Source organism: Rhincodon typus, chromosome 1 (genome assembly GCF_021869965.1).
Source record: "Rhincodon typus isolate 14 chromosome 1, sRhiTyp1.1, whole genome shotgun sequence".
NCBI lineage: Eukaryota > Metazoa > Chordata > Chondrichthyes > Orectolobiformes > Rhincodontidae > Rhincodon > Rhincodon typus.
Window position 1 is genome coordinate 124,881,990 of NC_063332.1, and position 21,385 is coordinate 124,903,374.

Here is a 21,385-nt window from a genome sequence, read left to right on the forward strand (position 1 = left end):
CTATGCCCTCTAGTTTTGGGCTCCCCCATCCTGGGGAAAAGACCTTGCCTATTTACCCTATCCATGCCCCTCATGATTTTATAAACCTCTATAAGCTCACCCTTCAGCCTCTGATGCTCCAGGGAAAATAGTCCCAGCCTATTCAACCTCTCCCTATAGCTCAAACCCTCCAACCCTGGCAACATCCTCATAAATCTTTTCTGAACTCTTTCAAGTTTCACAACATCCTTCCTATAGCAGGGAGACCAGAACTGCACGCAGTACTCCAGACATGGCCTAACCAATATCTGTACAGCCACTACATGTCATCCCAACTCCTATACTGAATGCACAAGCGTATCAAACACTTTCTTCACTATCCTACCGACCTGCAACTCCACTTTCAAGGAATTATAAACCTGCACTCCAAGGTCTCTTTGTTCAGCAACACTCCCCAGCACTTTACCATTAAGTGGATAAGTCCTGCCATGATTTGCCTTTCCAAAACGCAGCACCTCACATTTATCTAAATTAAATTCCATCTGCCACTCCTCGGCCCATCGACCCATCTGATCAAGATCCTGTTGTACTCTGAGGTAACCTTCTTTGCTGTCCACTACACCTCCAATTTTGGTGTCATCTGCAAACTTACTAACCATACCACCTATGTTCACATCCAAATCATTTACATAAATGATGAAAAGCAGTGGACCCAGCACCAATCCTTGTGGCACACTGCTGGTCATAGGGCTCCAGTTTGAAGAGCAACCCTCCATCACCAACCTCCGTCTTCTACCTTTGAGCCACTTCTATACCCAAATGGTTAGCACTCCCTGGATTCCATGTGATCTAACCTTGCTAACCAGTCTACCATGAGGAATCGTGTCAAACACCTTACTGAAGTCCGTATAGGTCACATCCACGCTCTGCCTTTATCAATCCTCTTCATTACTTCTTCAAAAGACTTCCTGAAGTTCCGATGGAAGTTTTCATTTACTTTGAAAAGCAATATTGCCATTCCTCATTCCTGGCTTTCTAAAATCTACTTGTGATATCCCACTTGTATCTTTATGTGTGGAAATATTAAACAAAGATTGTATAGAGTTAGCTGTGTTCTTTGTGGAATGAAACAATACATTGACACCTTCCTTCCTGAGTCAGAGGTTAGCGATTCTAGAAAAAACTTATTATCCCATGTGAATTGAACTCCAGCATTAGTTTCCACCTTCACTTGCCAATGATATAATAGGAGGGAAAAAAAGTTGCACAGGGAAGTAAAATGGAATTTGTATCAAATCATTACTGGAATCTCAACGTGGTCCCCTCCATTTGAATTTTTCCAAAAAATCTGAATTCTGATTTTTTGGATTGTATTGCTTTTTAAGTATAATTATTCAATGGAAACTAATTAAAGAAAGCTGCTCAAAAATGAAAGTAAATTATCTTTTAGGAAAGCATTTGATTTTAAAGAATAAGGAATAATTTATAAGTTTGGAACTTGCATTCTAACTCTCTCACAGGGAAGTATCAAACTGCTCCTTAATAGGTTTTATGTTACAGGAAAGAGATCCAAAATCTGTAATAAGAAAGCTTCAAGCTAGAGACTTTAAATGAAGGACACCTTTGTAATTAGAACAGAAGTATTTTTTTCTCTCACTGGAGCTTCAAAGCCATAAAGGACAACCTTGCACAATAGTTTACTTCATATTTTAAATCATTAAACTTTTTCTTAAAAAAAGGTACTAAATAAATGTGTCAGCACCGACCAGAATTTCCTTCCCTAAGAACAATTTGGTCCTAAAAAACTTTCCGTGCTGGGCTCACAGATTAAATTGCCAGTTAACAGATGTATGTGTTTGAAGTGCAATGTCTAATCTTTAATGAGGCAGCACTGACTGCCACAGATCTTGCATGATCATCAATCTCTGCATCATGTATGACACTGTCAGAAACACAAGAAAACATTTGATGCTTGAATAAGTCCTGTTGCATTAAGGACCAATCAGGTAACCACCAGTTTAATAAGTAGAACCTGATTTGCATATTAGCCACGCTTAGATGGAAGGCCAAATGGCAAAGAACATCATGTAACTTCTAGAATCTAGTGGTACATAGATGAGTCATTCTACACACACTACAATAATAATGTGCACTATTTCAATTATATGTGGTTTTCATCTTTTAAAAATATATCTACATAATGTTTTATTAAGTTTAACCCTCAAAGAAACCTGTTGTACAAGAATACCATTGCTACTTTTGTTAATGAGTACATTTAAGAAAGCAGTTCTAACACTTCACAATGAAGATACATGTGCTTAATGCCATTAATTTACTACATCAGCGACTTATAAATTCTTTTGGTTTTGGAAAGCTATGATGTGTGACTCTTCTGGACACATTGCACATCCTAAGTTACATTTAGAATGAGCCTAGTGTTATAATAGGATGTAAAGCCTCTGTTCTTTATTCATTTTGAAATGTATTGTGAAAGTTTGTTTTATATTGTATCCCAGGAATGGCATTGTGGATTCTCTTCTTGTTTCTGTTCTTTCTACTTCTGACTTTTGCTAGCATGGAGTTCTTTGTTCACAAGCTATTTTCTGCTAACTTTTGATGTGTGAACTTGATCACATGTTGTGCAAGCTAAAGCAAATTTGCGCCTCAAGCCTCATCTAAGTAAATTGGTTGAGCTGCCAGAACATATCACAACTCCACAGGTAGCTCCCCAGCTGGAGATTTCCATTCGACCTCTTCATTTTGTTCTGGGAGTAACAGAATAATTTATCATTTTTACACCATATTTTGTACACTTACAGACAGTATGTAAGGGATCAACAACCATGATGATACAAAACATTTTATCACTAGATAAGTATCAGCTCAGAATAGAGCAGTTATCTGGGTAATGACTCCACAGGAATTAGACTTTTCAATCAATGGTCATTTTTTTAAAATTCTGTTATGCCTAATTCACTTTAATCAACGTTTGGCAGGTGCATTGGGGTAGTCCATGCCTTAGTGAAATACTGTAAAATAACTAATATTGAATTGGATGCCAATTTTATTTCACTCTCCATTCTTATTCCTTACTCCTTGAATGGAAATAAAAAATTGTAAATCATCAGCCTGTTTTTACATTTATGCAATCTTGAATGTTACACTATGGAGTAAAATCAATATCTATCCAACTGAAACACACGCTTTGTTGCTATTGCCAGAGAACATTCATCCTTCACCATTGGCAACAGAGATATTCAGAAAGAAGCAATTGTCTGACACTTTTGTGTTGAGATATCTGTGGAATCAGCAAATCATTTGGCCACAATAGAAAGGATAAATCTCAGCCTAGGTTAGTGACTTTGATTGACAGCTGCTTCTCAGCTCATATGAATAGGAGACAGGATAATTATGAATGATATTTAAAAGCTGAAAACTTTTGCCAAGTTAAATTGGCAGTCATCATCCAGTTTCAGGTAGCAAAAAGTATTTGAGTCTTACAAGAGATAAAGTGCTCTGTGCTATTGCTCATCAAATGCTCTATAAAATGTGGATCAGCAAAAGAAAGGAGCTTGGTAGATTCCTTCAAAGAGAACATTTATCCCATGGAGCCCTGTATACAAATATGGGCTGTCATCTATTGGATAATGGTGCTGCTTCGACCTGTTTCCAAGATATGATTTTCTGCAAAATTGTTGCATATTAATGGAGCAACACTTGATTCCAAGTAATAGTAATCCACTATCTTACTGCTCTTTTGACGACAACGGTATCGTTATGGGGAATCATTAGAAATGCAGTTTAAAATTTCTAGCGACATTAGTAAAAAGTTTTATTCTATGAAACAGAGTAGTCATCAAATAAGATTTTTTGCAACAGCTCAGATAAAATCACAGCTGAACCTTAAGTGGTCTTAGGAGGCCTCAATTATGACATCTTGACCCATGAACATTTATGGTTTAAGGGCAAACATGGACACAGAGAATTCCAGCTGGTTATCACCTACCGCCATCCCTTAGATGAATTCTAAAATGGGAGCCCATGAGACATTGTGGCTTGTCATCAACAGAAAGGAATTCCACAGCAAACTTCATGGACTGGCGTATTGCTCCTTCCTTGATCAGTATCAAATCAGAAGACCGTCATGAATACCTGAAGATGAAGCGACAATCTGGTGAAACTCCAACACAAGATGTTAAAAAGTGTTCTTTTATAACTGGATCGGATCAGAGTTCTGCCACATCTGGTTTACGAGTTTTGTGGACAGTTGGGGAATGAGAGGAATAAGAAATATCGCCATCAGTAACAATGGTGGAACTCCACATGCAAGTGCAAAAGACACTGTTGAAGAGCTCACAATTATTTCCAGCCAGTAACCCATTATGCATGATCTATTTTAATCATCACTGGAGGTTGCCAGCATCATAGATGCCAGTCTTCAGTCAAGTTGATTCACTCTAAGTGATAACAAGAAGCACCTAAGTGCACTAGAGACAGCAAAGGCTACAGGAATCTGAGAAGACCCTAAATGTAGTGGAGAAGACCTGTGCCGTTAAAACAGAAATGCCCTAGCCAAGCTGTTCCAGTAGCACTACAACTTAGCTCTACCCAAAAATATCTAGGTAGTTTGATCCACCAGAAATTGGATGTACCCAGCCTCACCAACTACTGCTCTTAACCTGCACTCAATCATCATCAGTGTTCTAAAGAATCAACAGCAGTTCACTTACTCAGCAATAGCTTGCTGAATAATCCTTAACTTGTTTTCTGTTGGGATCACTTAATTTCAGGCCTTCATAAAGCCTTCATCCAAAGACAGGCCAAAGAACTGAATTCCTGATGTGAGGGGACAATGACCAACATAGACATCAAGCGCATATTTGACTGAATCTAGCATCAAAGTGCCCTAGAAAACTGGAGTCAATGAGAATCAGGGAAAGTTTTCAATGGCTGAAATCACATTGAGCATAAAGAAAGATAGTTCTGGCTGTTGAGGACAAACAATTTTAGTCCCATATATCACTTAAAGTGTTCCTCAGAGTGGTATCCTAGACCCAGCCATCTTCAGCTGCTTCATTGATGACCTTTGTTGCATCAGAAGTGGAGATGTTTGCCACTAATTGCACAGTGTTCAGTTTCATCTGAATTTCCTAATAATGTAATACTCCACATCTGCCAGACCATGGACAATATTCTGATAAGTAGTGGCTTACATTCATCCAACTGCCAGGCAATGATCATCTCCAATAAGAGACAATAAATCTACCTCCCCTTATGTTTAAAATTATCTGTGCCAAATTCTCCACCGTCAACATCCTGGTGGTTACCAATATCTATAGATTCAACTGGATCAATGAAATTAATGTCTGTGACTGACCAACACCTGCCCTCCTTCTACAAGGTACTAGTCAAATTTTGATGGAAGAGTCTACATTTGACTAAATGGTGCAACTACAGAGGTTTGCAAAGTCAAGGCAAAACAGATCTCTTGATGCATTTTGTGACTACATTTTAGAGTATCAAAGGGTATACAGCAACTTGACAGAACTACTTCAACAGTGCCTCCCAAACCTGTGACCTATGTTGGCGAATAGATGCATGGGATACAATCAGCTATAAGTTCCCTCCAAGTCATATATCATCCTGGTTTGAATGTTGCTTCATTGTTGCTGGGTCAAAATTATGGAACTCTCTCTTTATCAGCAATGTGGGAGTACTTTACCATTCGTGGAATGCCTGTTCAAGAGAAAGAATACTTCTGCATGCTCAAGGGTGACCAGGGATGGCAATAAATGGCAAGTGATGCCCATAGATCAAGGTTGAATTAAAAGGACAATATTTGCCTAAGTCCATCACTGGCAGAAATCTTTAACCACACATCTTCCAATGCTCCAGGAAATAGAATCCCACGTATACAATGACAACTTGTGGTTCACACAATTTACAGTACAAAAGAAGGCCTTGTGATCCAGTTATCTATGATTTTGTTTATGCTCCTCATGAACCTCCCCCCTCTCCCCCAATTCATTTCATTGAATCTTATCAGCAAATGTTTCTATTTCTTTCTATTTCATGGATTTATTCTTATTATCATGAATTGCATTTATATTGAGACATTTATTTTAGATATGGGCAGAATACAGACAGATTGATGGAAGAGTAAAGCCAGTGGAATATGTAATGGATAATTATCATTATTGAAGGCAATCCTCCATCTATGTAAAATGATGGAAAAGTAAAAATATATCCATTGGAGATGGGATATGGTGCAATCATTAGTGATGACTGATTAAAGAAACCTATGAGATGTACAGTTTGCCACAAGCACTGTGTTTGAAGTGGTTATTAGGTGTTGTTGTGGATTGTTGTGTTTGGTGCTGGTCCCTGCTTTAAAACCACTGTAACTACTAAATGTCATGTTGGCATAAAACAGCAAATAAGTGATGTCACCATTTTCCTCTGTCAATCGGCTGTTGTCTCCCAAATGTGAAAATCAATGATTTGGGGCTTGTGTTATGCCTGCAAGAATACTTGAAAAGGAGCTTTGCTGTCCTATTTGTCTTCTAGCTCTGGCTGCATCTCCTTGCAGAGAATTCTTTGTGATACGTCCATCCACTATCCTGTGAACATGTCCAAGCTGATTAAGTAGCCCTCGCTACGATACATGGGAGATAGTCTTTGTTATTTTCTGCTTCCATGAGATGCCCAGAATGTGCCACAGACAATGAATATGAAAGATGATGAGCTTCCATTCTAGAAAGCCATAAGTCATTTGTCTTTCATAGTCGTATAACAAAGTGCTAAGAACACAGACCTCAGAAACCAACATCTTGGTCTTAAGGGTTCTGAAGAAATGTCACTATGGACTCAAAACTCTGTTTCTCTCTCCCCAAGGGTGCTGCCAGATATGCTGAGTTTCCATCATTCTGTTTCAGATTTCCAATATCTGCAATTTTTTGCTTTTATCTTGGTCTTAAGATTCAGCTTGATGTTTGCATATTCTGAGAGTCGACAAAGATGGTAGATGTTTTTCATATACACGAATGTGTGGCTTGAGTTTGAAATAACTACACAGAGGCCAGTATCCCATTACAAGTCACTCGTTATTTACATGTGGAGAGTCCTTGACACTGATCACGCTTCTTCAGAGCCAGCTCTGAGTGAACAGAACCTGTGACACTCCTGTTCTTACCTGTCAGCCAGGACTCCCTGACTGGACCAGATTAACAGCCCCAATCAGGGAACTCGTATTCTAAGATGTCCACCTGGCTGATTTCATTATAATTGCTACATCACTCCTCCTCTGAGTCCAAGGGCATAGACCATTTTTTTTTGTAGTTCCCCATGGGATGTTTTAGCATTGGGTCAAGTTCCACTATCTCTGCTTCTGATACGAGCAGCAAAGGCATCAAGGCAGCAACATCCACCGTATCCATCTCAGATTCTGAGGTATCTTCAGTGCTTGATGGAGAAGGAGATCCCATGGGTTCTGGAACAAGCGGATAGGCTGTCAAGGAGCTGGGCTCATTTTACTCTCACATAGTTTTGCTTTTGCAGCTTTCATATGGTCCATGTGCTTATTAAGGACTGTTGCACCGACCCGGACTTTATGCATTACTGGACCTGACCCCTTGTATCGACCACGCCTCTAACCATGCAGGACTATTCCCATGGTTCCTACACCAAACTTCATCCCCTGAAGTAAACTGTCTCTCTCACTGTGCGGAGACTTGTGCCTGGCATTGGTACTCCTGATGCCATTTCACTCCCGCCCATGCACCCCTCCCCACTGCAGGCCAGAAAGATCAAAATTAAACTGTTGTGGAGTCTTTTCCCAATTAGCAACTTTGCTGGAGCTATCCCTGTAAATGCATGAGGAGTGGTCCTATAATCAAATAGCAACCAGTACAGTTTGGTATCTAGTGAAGCTGTTTCTTTAAGCCTGTCTTCAAAGTTTGGACTGCCCTTTCTGCCACACCATTGGATGATGGATGGTATGGACCTGTCCTTGTGTGTCGAATATCATTTGACTTCAGAAAACACTCAAACTCCCTGCTGGTAAATGATGGCCCTTTATCTATGACCAACATTTCTGGGAGGCTGAGATGCAAAGACGCCAAGATGGAGGCCAGGTTATGTATGGAATTTCTGTGATAATTCACCAGCCCAAGGAAAGACCTAAGCTCCAGTACAGATTTGGGAGCCAGGGCATGTTTGATTGCCCTCAATTTCTCTTCCAATTGACGTGACCTGGTCTTGTCGACTCTGTAGCCCAAGTAGATCACTTGGGGTGCCTGGAACACACATTTTTCCCTTCCAAGGCGTATGCCTGCATGAAAGAAATGCCTAAGGATTTTGTCCAAGTTCTCTAAATGCTCCTTATTGGTGTCTGCTATTAGTAGCATGTCATCTAGATAAATGGCAAGCTGGGGTAGGCCTTGTAATGTTTTCTCTATTGACCACTGAAAAATTGCACAGGCGGATGACACCCTAAATGGCAATCTTGAAACCTTTATGTAGTTTACTTCTGGGAATTCTCATCCAACTGCAATTACAAGTATGCATGGCTCATGCCCAGCTTCATGAAGGACAGTCCCCCACCAGCTTTGTGTATAAATCCTCTATATGAGGGATTGGGTATTTATCCAGCTGCAAAAAGCAGTTTACCATTTGTTTAAAATCCCCACAAAGGCAAACCAACCTGTCAGGCTTCATAATCGATACGATCGATGCTGCCTATTCCGCAAACTGGACTGGTTTGATGATTCCTTTGTTTCCAGCCTCCTGATTACTGCCTCTGCTTTTGCCTGCAAGGCAAATGGCACTGGGCAGGCCTTGCAGAATCATGGAATTCCTTCCTGGTCAACATGCAAGGTGGCCTTGTCTCCATTGATTATCCCTACATCTTCCTGAATAACATCTGGGTATTTAATTAGGACCTCACTCAGGCAGCATTTTCTAATGAAAAATTGTTGAGCCAATGTAGGTGAATCTTCCTCCTGAATACTGGCCTATCAGGTTTCCTACTCAATTTAAGTTTAAGAGACTTTTTTTTTGTTGTCTCAAGTCCGTGTACTGGTATACAATGGCTTGCCGGCCTGGATCCTGAAGAAAATGCTAACTGTTTGGCTGATTCTCGGCTTTGTTTTGGGGTTTTGCTGTGGTCAGACTTTGCGTCCCTCTGTTCAGGATATGTCCTGAGTCAGACTATACGATTGCCTTCATTCAGGTGGTGTTTCCCAAGCTCAGTCGGACGGGTGGGGGTGTCCATTTCCTTTGGAATACCCTGCAACTCATATACTCCACTTGCCGCATTTCCAAATAATAAAGCCAGTTGTAGTGCCTGTTTAAAGTCCAGTTGGGCTTCAGCTGATAGGTGCTGTTGCATGGTTACACCATTAATCCCACATATTAAACAGTCTTTTAGATTTTCATTAAGGGTTAAACCAGTGACATGCCTTTGCCAGTCATCCTAATCTAGTCAAAAATCCTAAAATGGATTTCCTTAGTCCTTGAACTATTGAGTAAAACCAATAGCTTCTCAGAATTAGAGTAGGCTTAGGATTATAACATTCCTTAACTAAATCCTTCAACTCTTGAAAGGTTTTAGTATCTGGTACCTCAGCGAAAATGAGGCTCCTAACAACCGAAAAAGTTGTGTGTCCACAAGCGGTCAGGAGAATTACTTGTTGCTTTTCATCTGCCCCAGTGCCATTTGGCTGGAAAAAATAACACATTCTTTCTACTTACTGGGCCCAATCTTTGATGGCAGGATCAAATGAGCCAAGCTTCCCAAACAACAGCACAATGCCAGAAATGCTTACCCCAACTCAAAGACAACTGTTGAAAGCAAACTTCTTCAGGACTGTACTGCTTTTGTTTCATCGCTATTGAAATAACTCCACAGAAGCCAGCATCGTGTCACCAAGTCACCCTTTATTTACACATGGAGAGACCTTGACACTGATCCAGCTCCCTCAGAGTGAACAGGATGTCTGACACTCCTGTCCTTGTCTGTCAGCCAGGGCTCCCTGAGTGGACCCGATTAACAGCCTCAGTCAGGGAACTGAGAAGGGTCTAGGCCCGAAGCATCAGCTTTCCTGCTCCTCTGATGCTGCCTGGCCTGCTGTGTTCATCCAGCTCTACACCTTGTTATCTCAGGGAACTGTGAGTTGTACTTGGCTGACCTCATTAGAATGACTACAGAGTTCAATAGCAAAACAGATTGTCTGCCACTGTGGACTGAAGGAAGTACAATTTGCTAACCACTTCCAACAGGATGATGTTTATTTTAAGAAGGGAATGGAGGGGAGATGTGACACCATGCCCTGTGAACACATTTTTCCTGAGATTTATAGTAAAAAAAATTAATTGACAGGTATAGAGGTAGCAAACCATGGGCATTTGTAGGCTAGTTTCTGTCTGAGTGACTAGTGCAACATGACCTGCATACAGGAGTTATCTGATCAAGATGTTCTGTATGTTCGTCTTTGCTTTCAGTCTAGATGGATTGCAGAGCTTGTTGTCTGACTTGCATTGCAGGTGAACTCCTTCCATATCTGCGGAGAAGGTCAAGGTCAAGGGCATACTGAGAGGTTCAATTGGCAATTACATTGCTAAGTAATTGTGTAAATGCAGTGAAGTAAAATTTGATAAAATGGTTATCCTTGTCAGCAATTTTTCAATTTTTTAAGTCCAAAATAAACTTCCCATAAAACGTGTAGCCCCAGAGGTATTGTTAAACCTTTGTTAATTTATGAGGTGACAACTATCAAAATGCACTGTTAGCAACAAAATCAATAAAAATGATTTCATTGGCACAATTACCAGCTGCAAAGGTTTATTTTAACTATAATGGTTTTTTGATTACAGCAATGTTATGTTACAATTAAGTTCAGAAAATTGAGCAAGATTAAAAATCAATTGTAATCAATTCTGAGTTTTGAGTTGCATGGGCAGAGTTCACAGATTTCTTTAAAAACAAAATCCAATTTTGAGGCTTTTAGACTTTGCTAGCATCAGTCCTGAAGGAGAATTTAAACTGTAATGGTCTATTCTGCTGCTTTCCTGATCATGCTCTTTCCCCCACTCCCCACATTGGAAAAATGTACAACCAAATATGCCTTGAATAAGGTTAAACAGCCTTTCAGCTGTACAGGGTTTGAAAGTATGCTATACTCATGCAAACAATATTTGTATCATTGCAAAAGTTTTTTAAATATTCCTGACTTGGAACAAATTTTAAATTTAGTGGACGTGTTTAAAATAAAACTCAAATGGAATAAGCTCTCCGTTTTTATTGCAAAATGTTTAACTGTGGACAGAGATTACATTCTTGCAATTAAATCTATTGAAAGAGAAGAAATTTTATTGGGTTATTAGGAGGGGAAAAACCAGAAAAACTATCAGGATTTTCCTCATTTATTGTTCTATAATTGAGGATTGGGAGACAGTATTTGCATTCAAAATCTAATTTAAAAATTGGCATTCCTACAAAATAGATCAAAATGTAAACTTCAGCGCACAAATGAGGCTTGAAGCTGCAGTCTTTCAGTCCAGAGAGAGGTATACTATGAGTTAAGCTAAACAACACTGAGTCATCTGTGCATAATCAAGTCCTGAGTAAATATAGAGCCAGTCTGATCATTCAAAGGTATTCAGCTTTTTGCTTCTTACTGATAGCAGTCTTAGATGAATGAACACTATCTATTTTCATGTGATTTGGTTAGAAAGTTGTTTGTACCTTGCTGTTAATACATGTGCAATAATTTCTGATCCATATGGCACAAAGTCATCATCTTTTTATCCTCTAGGACATGCAAATCATCAGTACAGATGAGAATCAGGTATTTGTGGCTGTTAAGGAGTGGCATCAGACGGACACCTATAACCTCTACTTGTCGGACCTGAAGGGTGTGTACTTTACTCTCGCTCTAGAGGATGTCAGGAGTACCAAACAGCCAGAAGAAAATGTTGTGATCGATATTCATGAGGTAAACACTGCTCAGTACTTCAAATGTATAGGGATGCAGTAACACTGATTGAAAGGTACTGTTCAGTGGCATACTGGAACTTAATATCTTCCTGTGGTAATGACTTCAAGAAGACTGGCTATTTTTGAAATCTGCAATAGTTGTTCGCACAAACTGGAGTAAAACTTCCCATTTGTTTCACAGTTTCTTCAGTCATTTAAAAATTTGAATTTAATTATTTAATTTAGACAATGCCTGTGACTATTACAAATTTCATTATCATTTGAACCCTTCAAGTGAATGAGTAAACTACAAATGTACTTTCTCAATTTAGAGGTGCAACCATCTTGGTCACCCTAAAGATCTTTCTGTTTTCATTGATCAGTGTGCACAATTCAGTAATGGAAAATGCCCATTCATTCCTCTCTTTGTCTCAGGCTGCCTATTATGATATATCGCTCTAATCTCAATTATTAAAATTGCATTGCATAAAAAGACCTGGAAAGAAGGAATCATTTTATTATTTTTATCTCATGCTATATTGTGCACTTTAGTCAAGGTTCAAGGGAATACCAGGACATATATGATAAATCAGTGCTTTAGTAGGGGCTCTTTTTGAATAAGTTCAAAGTGGTAGAATCACTTTAAGTTTGGAGTCCAATTGTAAGAATTTCTGTCATAATATTTTCACCATATAGTTAGTAAAAAAAAAAAGTCCTTGATTTTAATCTCAACCCTGAATTTCCTTGAGCTTTCTGTCACTAAAGCACTGTAACTTCATTATAAGAATAGAATAGAATATCCTTTTCTTGTCACATGTACTCCATTGTAGGTGTACAGTAAAACGCTTTTACAATGTCTGCCTTCTTATAGTGACATCTTAGGTACAAGTATGTAGGTACAATTCTTGGATGCAGAAGAGGAATAAAAGTAGTTACATTACTTTACAGAGTTGAAAAATAAGTTAAAAAGGACATCATTAAAGGTTGACATTACAGTAAGGTAGGAAATTTCAAATAGACATTACAGTGTAGCAGCTCAGCACAGAGCCTCCGTACGTGGTCTGACCACCTGCACCAGACCCCAGTCCAACAGCTCTTCCCGCTCCACTCCAAGCCCCAGTCCACTCCATACCGGCACTCAGCATCTCGAAGATATGTTCCAGGACTGCCTCCCCTGTGCCAGTCTCCATCCGGGCTTCGCTGCCTGTGTGTTGCTCTGGGGCTGCTTCCTCGTGCAGCTCCAGGCCTCGCTGCTGTGCTGTTCCGGGGCTCGCAGAAGGGCGGCAGAACTCCCATCTGTACATAACTTCCAGTGAAGTGAGTCAACACAGCAACAGAAAGTCCAAAGAAATTCACACCTGTGGTCATGTGCCTTTTTGCTTTTTTCTTTCATGGGGTCAGGGCGTCAGTACCTAAGCCAGCATTTCAAGCCAACTGATGTGTAAGAGAATAAACTGTTAATTATTTATTTTTAAACACAATAAGCAATCCCTTTTATGACATGCATCAGTGATATTAATGAAAATCCTGTGGAAAAAATACTCAGCCTCACTGGCTGTACTGTACAGACATCTGAACATGCATAAAACTAATGGCAGTAAGTGTGACAAGAAGAAAATCATCAAGTAAAAGGCTTACATTTGAAGCAGGGTAGCATGGTGTGTAGTTACAAAGAATAAAATGAAACTTGATGAACACATTTTTAATTGAAAATAACCGATTTGGGATAAAATTAAAATGATGGAAAACAAAAGTAATATCTAGAGTCTTGAAAAACTATCAGTGCGTTTTACTTGCTTATTCAGTAAATAAGGTTTTATCCCATATTTAAACTACTTCTGATGTTTATGAATCTTTATTCCTGTAGTACATGTGTGACTACATGAACTAAAAAGAAATAAAACTCAACAGGTCAGGAAGACTGATATTTTCTTGGAACTGACAGAGAATTAAAGGTTAAAAAAAACTGCTGTTTACTAGGTGCAGGATATCTAACGAAAAAGGCAGCATGGTATTTATGTGAATGGATGCAAACACAGTAGTAGAACTACTCACTGAAGAAAAAAATCTATGCTAAAATTAGGGAGAAAGTAGACGCAAAAACCTGACTAAAATTACAAAAGTTGCATGCAGTTGTTAAAGGAATCTGTTGTGGCTTGAGAATTGGTTCTTAAAGTGTTTCTGATGGGAAATTTTTGGCGATATTCTGTCTGTAGACAAGAAAGGACACATGACAGTTTGATGTCATTCACTTTACTATATATTACAAACTTTGACACTTAATAAAGCTAATAAATTCTCCAGGAAATTTTATGTCTTCAGCTTTTTTGCCCTCAGTTTTCTATTCACCGTTCTGAAGATATTAACTTGTCACTGTAATAGTTGTGCCTCTAGAACCTACGCTATAAATATTGGCAGGGTACTTGACTTTAAAAACCATCAAAACCCACTTTTGTCTCCATCTAAGGGACATTCATGCATGATTGCTGATTCAATGATCAGAAGAGTTGATTTCCCCTGACTTGCTGGGTCCATTTGCAATAATTGCTTAATTCAACACAGACTGGGATTGAAGCTGAGGTTTGCTTAATCTCTGTAAAGTTGCTCACTGTTTGATAGAATAGAATCATCAGGAAGTTGTCAGGTGAGAAACATGAAGAGCGAAGGAATAATATGATAATTTAATTTAGGTGTGACAGGGATTAGAATTTTCACAGCTGGATAAACTAATACAATGCATTATGAAAAACTATGAAGAGTGTTTTAGAAGTGATGATGTCAATGCAATTTCACAGCAATAAGATTTTTTTGATGATTGGATAGATAAGTTTTCTTTACAAGTTATTGTGTCAGTTTAATGGCATTAAATCAGTTTCACTGTAACAGTAACTCACCCAAGTGGCTCAAAATAATAGAGCTGGCATATTATTTGAATATGGGAAGAATCAAAGATCTAAATCAGATATTCTCATGTAATTCACTATTCAGAATCACAAACATTCAAGTAGAGATACTGAGTGATATTCAGAAACACGACTCCTGATTGGTCTTTTTTCTTGTAATGTGGCTGAAAGCTATAATAATGGAAGCAGGTACTTGTATATATGCCAGCAGCCTTCATGTTTCAGCACAATGCAGGTGTGAGCTGGTATAGTTATTATTTGTTTTTACATAACTCTCCATTTCCAACTTCTAAAGTATGTTTCTTCTATTCCCTGTCATAACGCAGCTTAGGCAAGTGTTTGGGTTATGCGCAGTGTGGGATGGTAGGGAAATCAGTCTTTGCATCTGGGTGTATAAACCTTTCCAAGATGGAGGAACACTGAGGAGACAGTGACTGTTTTAGGCTGACAGCATTCAGATATTGCTAGTGACAAGATATAATCGTATTGTTACTCTGGGTTCAAAGAGACTAGTTTTACTGAGTCAGCTTCTTAAATTCTGTGCTATTATGTCCTGCTGCCTTAAAGTGGAAGGAACCTCACTGGATTCATGGTGCTAACACGTAGACACTCAACTTAATACCCAAATGAAAATAGCTGCAAAATAAGTGGCTCAAGGGTTGGATACAGATTGAGGACTGAGATGAGTCACAGCCAATTTAGAGCGCAGGCATGAATTGGAATTGTTTAATATTCCAAGGAGATGTTACATCGTGCTAAATTAACATGTGAATTACACAACTGTTTGGAATACTAAACGCGGTAATTGTCTCCAGTGGGAGAAAAAATATAAAGACAAAATCTTTTTCTAGGCACGTCAACTATTACAAAAGGTACTGTGGTTATTTATACAATGTAGATAATCTCATACCACTTACACTGCCAGATCTGTTATCAAAATATTTCGCCATTTCTGTCTTCTTTACAAATCAGGAAAGCCCCAGATCCAATCTCAGAACTGTGCTGCCATCTGATCTCAGGCAAAGTAATACTGGCCTCAGTGTCCTAAGCTTAGGATCAGATATATTGTTGGAATTTCTGACATGATTGCTATTAAGTAGCGCATGCTGGGGAGAATAAGTGGCTAGATTCTCTTTTGTGAACCCATCAGAAAGTTGCATGGATTGCTACAGAGGGTGAGGTAAAATCTGCCCTGTAGGAGGTATCACTGGACTGCCATCACTCACCCACTGAATGTAACTATCTGTTGTAGAGTGAAGCATAGGTCACATCCCCTCCCATCTCTCTCAGCAACTGCCATTTCACTGGATTGCCTGTGGATCTGGGAAAATTGTGTGGTGCTCTGAGTTCAGAGAATGGTAGTAGAGGGCCTAGAAGAGACCTCCTCCCTATCTATAGCCCAGTACTCCATTCCATTCATATATTTGCACAGACTACTGTCTTTAGCATCCATCTTCCGTATCCTCAGTACCTATAATTAACCAGATACCTTTTGTCGCACTTCAGTGACAATCTTATTCCAGTACTCCTGGGATTTTTCAGCCGGCATTAGTGAGAATCTTGCTGGGTCCTCAGTTATAATGTGCAATAAACTCGTAGACCCAGAGGTAATTGTGAGATGGAGCTGCATATTGCCAGTCTACACATGGAAGTTGCTATGTTTTCAGATTATCTTAATAAGCCACTTACAGATGTTCTGTCCTGTCCTGACCTGGTATCCACCCTGACAGGGACATTTATCTCAGTCAATCACATTCTTTTGAGGTATTATTGACCAAAGGTAAGGAAGAATTAGTTTCAAATAATTAAACTACTTTTTAAAGATTTCAAACCCTGGGTTTTTTTTATCTTACATCTGCAGACACTTTTTCTTGTGGAATTTTAATAATAATCACAGAGGCAGAATGAATGCTTGTCTGACTATGTGAGTGGCACTCATCCAGAATATTGAAATATTAATGAATTATTGTCATGGCTCCCTGATTCTTTGGTGAAAAGGGCATTTCTGGCTTGGTGTAGTTTGCTCGATTTGAACTGCCTCTTCCTGACATGTTGTACAGTGCTATTGTTTGTGAAGAGTTTTACAGCCCTCAATGTACTGAAAGGAGGAAAACATTGAATCTGAGAGAAGTTTTGATACTCAAAAACCCGACCATCCGTCATATATTGGTGCACTGCACAGCCTGTTGATGTGACTCCCCCACGATATGTGTTCCTGGTCTTGGTAAGGATGAAAAAACACCAAGGGTGGAATCTTGTTGCTGATATCAGGGCCTGAGCACCCTCTTCCACTGAAGCCCAGCCAAATCTCACATGATCCAGGCTTCTGTGATGCCACCAGCAGGTCCTCACCTGGAGTCAATACCCCACGGCAGAGTTCTTGTCCTTTGAGAGCTGTCAGCTAATCAGAAGCCAGTAGCTGTTGCCCTCAGTACTGTAACAGAGAAGGTGGCAAATACTATTGGAAGAAGGGGATGTCTCAGGTTGGGAGTTATAAGAATAGTGGGGACAGGAGGGTTGGAATCAAGGCTTTCAGCAGTCACATCCCAATGTCCAGTCCCTTAATTAGTCGCCACCCCAAGACTGACAGACAGCCTGCACAGATTGACCTGTCTTGTGTCTTATGGCTCAATGGCAGTGGGCTGAGGCTCTTAAGTAGCCTTTAGTTGATCACTTAAGCACCTCAATTGGCAGGAAGACAGGAAGGTTGGTCATGGTTCTTCTCACCTAGAACTTAAATCCAGTAGCAATGAGGTTGGTTGGATTCACCACTGCCTGAGCTAATTGAGTCTTCTTCCTACCTCCAAGCCCAGTGCCTTCAGGAGAAGACAAATTCAGCCGAAAGGATCTCTTGTCCAGGGCAGAGAGTAGGCAAGTGAAAGAATGAAGCAACTCAGACAGTATTTCACACCTTTGTACATAGAAATTGAGTGACAATGGAGCTAGCCCGGAGTATGTTATCTGACAGCCCTCCTGTCAAAGAATGATTTGTGGTACAGATTAAAGCAGGGAGGACTATTTTAAAGTGAAAGATACAGATCTGGGGTCAGAGTTTGATCGCTTTTGTTTGTAACAAAAAGAGCAATGATGTTGGTATGTGTGTAAGGTAGCTATATTTGCAACTGTGTACATTTAAATAAACCCATTTATATGTATAAAACATACTTCTATGTATATAGAATGCTCTGAAAAATGAATGAAAGATCTGAAATAACTAGGAAACAATTGTTTGTATTATTTTTAGATTGTGTTTTCCTGCTTGAATGAATGACACTGTATATTGCAATTAGCAAAGCAATCTGTTACTCAAGGGTTTATTACCAACAGGGACAAATTACAATGCAATAGTCTCTGATATGTGTATGTCTTTCATCCATCAGCTCTTAATAGATTTTCACAACTCACTCTACTCAATCCAGTTTCATACTGACATATCTGGCTTTGTTTTAGCCACCGGCACTTCTGTTAGAATTAGACACCTGCTTTGATAATCTTGGCTGTACATTAATCAATCTGACATTTTGGCTTTGAGGACATTTTAAAGCATTCATTCAAACATAGCCCCTAGTTGGGAAACCCTTTGAATTTGTTCATGCCCCCAGTAAATCTTTTTTTTTTCTCCCTTCTTCCTTTCCTCTTCGGCCTTATAGGTGCAGGGAATTAAAGGGGTTTTCTTGGCTAATAAAAAATCGAATGGTAAAGTGAAGACCTACATCACTTACAACAAGGGCCGTGATTGGCAACTACTGACTCCGCCTTCCACTGACATGAATGGCAAACTAACAAACTGCCATCTGGTAAGTCTCTCACTAGGAAGGTTGTTCTATGTTCTGATGTCCTTGTTTTTGAAGGTGTGTTGTATTTGGGAAAGGAAACTTGCTGGCATATTTTGTGTCCCCTGTCCGACACCACATGCTTGACTCTTAACTGCATTCTGAAAATGGCCTAACCAGCAACTTAGTCATGTAAAGCTGCTCTGCAACAGTTCAAGAAGGGACAACAGTGGCTGCCTTTGCCAGCATCATGAGAGTGATTAATAAATATATTTTTAGGAATAGGGCCAAAGCTGCTATTGTTTAATTTTTACCATTTAAATGCAATTGTAATTTTTCCAGCTGTACTCTATTCTTAGAATCAAATGTTTATTGCTATAAATGTGCTCACGATTTACTGTCTCTCTGTAGAAAATTAGAACTGGTTGTTTGTGCAAGAGGGAGAATTAAGTCAATCGATTAGATTTAGAAATGTGCACTTTAACATTTGGTCTTATGATTCTACTTTGCTATCAGTCTCAACTATTATAAGCATTCCTCTGGTTAGCCCCCCTTTTTCCAGTCTGTAAATCAATTCATCAAAAACTATGCTGCTTGAGGTTAGCCTACATCAACTCTCACTCAACCAGTACTGCTTTCCTCACTGAGCTACATTGGCTTTCAATCTCTCAACAAGTACAATTAAATTTCTTTTAATCTTGTTTAAAACCCTTCATCCTGGTAATTTCCACCTGCCCTACAAAACTCATACTCTCTGTTTGCTCTTCTTGAAGTTCCAGTGGTGCAGTGGATGATATAATGAGGAGAAGTAGGTAGATGGATTGAGGGTGAGATATTGATGGTGCTTATGCAGCTGAATGCTATCTGCCAACAGTGGATTGAAAGGAGGAATGAATATTCTGGAATAGGAATGGAGCAATCACTGGTAAAGTTGGTCCCCTGAGCAACAGTAGACAATGTTTAACTCTGAGGTGACCACCAAGGCACAAACCATCAACTCAAAAGAGGGGAAGTTGCCAAAGAGAGATTGTAGTCATGTGAAAGTCTGAGGAGATGAGGTGTATCTTTTCTGATGCACTGGGAAAAAAATGAGTTGAACTGAATTACAGAATGTGAGGATGATATTCAGTGGTTGAATGTCCATTTGTCTGGGGTGTGAAAGACAAATAGCTAGCAGCTGAGAATCATTGGGCAGGACATTTTGGCCACCCCATTGATGACATCAGTCAGTTAATGGATCCTGTTTTTATTGTTACGGTCTAGAGTTTTGTTTTAATGTATTTCATGCTGGGCCTGCTCTACGGACGGGTGATCCAATCAGCCTGCAGCAGTCTCTTGTGCCTCTGACCTTTCCTCTTATCAGCCCTCCCTGGCATTGCTGATTTTTCCTCTGACTGACTCTGTCTTTCTCCAACTCACTTTCTCCTTGACCATCCTGGTCCCTGCTGAGCTGCCTTTTGATCGATCCTCCTTTCACTAAACCTCCATCTGGCTGCCAACATTTCCATTTCATGAACCCACCCACCCACCCACCCACCAACCCTCCCGGTCACTGCTGAATCACTGTCCTTTTCACTAACTCTCATGGGCACTTCTGACCTTCCTCTCTCTCTCACTGATGCTTGCAGTCATTGCCAACCCTCCAAATCTGTGCGGACCCTCCCTCTTGCCATTTCTCCAACTTAGCTCTGCAACCCGGCAACCTGAGCTGCTTTTCCTGCTCCTTGCCATTCGTGTCTCTTACCGTCAGTTACAGAGGGGATTCAGAAGAATGAGTTAATGAGTGGGAGAGGCAGCATGAGCCAAGTTTGGGGAATGTGTTCAGTGGTGAGTGGGTAAGACAGTAAGCTGGAGGGTCACACAGCAGGAGGGGAAGTAAAGCGAAGCAGGAGAGACAGTGAACTAGACTGTTTGGAAGCAGATTAGATAGTGAGAAAGAGTGAACGTATTTCTAAATGTTATTTCATTCATGATTATAGGAATTTAATGCAAAGTATTTCACCTTGAAGGGTATATAATATTTTAATGTCTTTTTTTCTAGACAAGGCAGGTGCTACAGAATCTAAATTAAGCTTTAGTGTGGTTTAAATTGGAAAACTTGATTTACTTAGTGATGTATAAAATGTTGTAGCTTTTTTCCTCTTTATTATTGTAAGGACTTCCTTGAAGCAAATAATCAGGATCTGCCATTATCTTCTGTTTCAAGTTATAGGTGGAATATCTAGTAAGAAACTTGTTGCATTTTTAGTTTCAGTTTTAATAGGACTAAGTACTGATTGTTAGCAATGCTTTTGCCACTTGCAACAATGTTAAAGTTGCTTGTGTTTAGTTTATCTGTGTGTACATAGTTGTTCCTTGAAAATCCTGGGAAGTAAGCAGGCTTGTCACCACAAATGGCTTCAAATGAGAATATTCATTTGATGAGCAGTGAGTTAAGAAGGTGTAACTAAATTATTGTGATTGGACGTTGCATAACATTGATCAAGAAAAATATCACACTTGCTCAAAAACAGAGATTGCTGGAAAATCTCAGCAGGTCTGGCTGCATCTGTGGAGAAAAATCAGAGTCAACATTGATGGTCTGGTGACCCTTGTTCAGAACTGTCTGTTGTTTCACTCATGTTCTTCCCTGATCTGATGTTCTTCTAAATATTTCACCTGGGATAATTTACTGCTCAACTGTTAAAAACAAAAATACATTCCATTATGTGAGACAACAAGGTGCAGGGCTGGATGAACACAGCAGGCCAAGCAGC

The 21,385-nt window shown here is 39.6% G+C and overlaps 1 protein-coding gene across 2 annotated transcripts in view; it reads left to right on the forward strand.

The window, feature by feature from the left end:
* LOC109912422 (sortilin-related VPS10 domain containing receptor 2) overlaps positions 1 to 21,385 on the forward strand; it is a 367,773-nt gene that overhangs the window by 242,565 nt on the left and 103,823 nt on the right. For both annotated transcript variants that reach the window (XM_048598214.1, XM_048598220.1), the window contains exons 7-8: positions 11,793 to 11,972; positions 18,507 to 18,653. In XM_048598214.1, the coding sequence (XP_048454171.1) occupies positions 11,793 to 11,972; positions 18,507 to 18,653 (327 nt within the window). The remainder of the gene's footprint in view (positions 1 to 11,792; positions 11,973 to 18,506; positions 18,654 to 21,385) is intronic.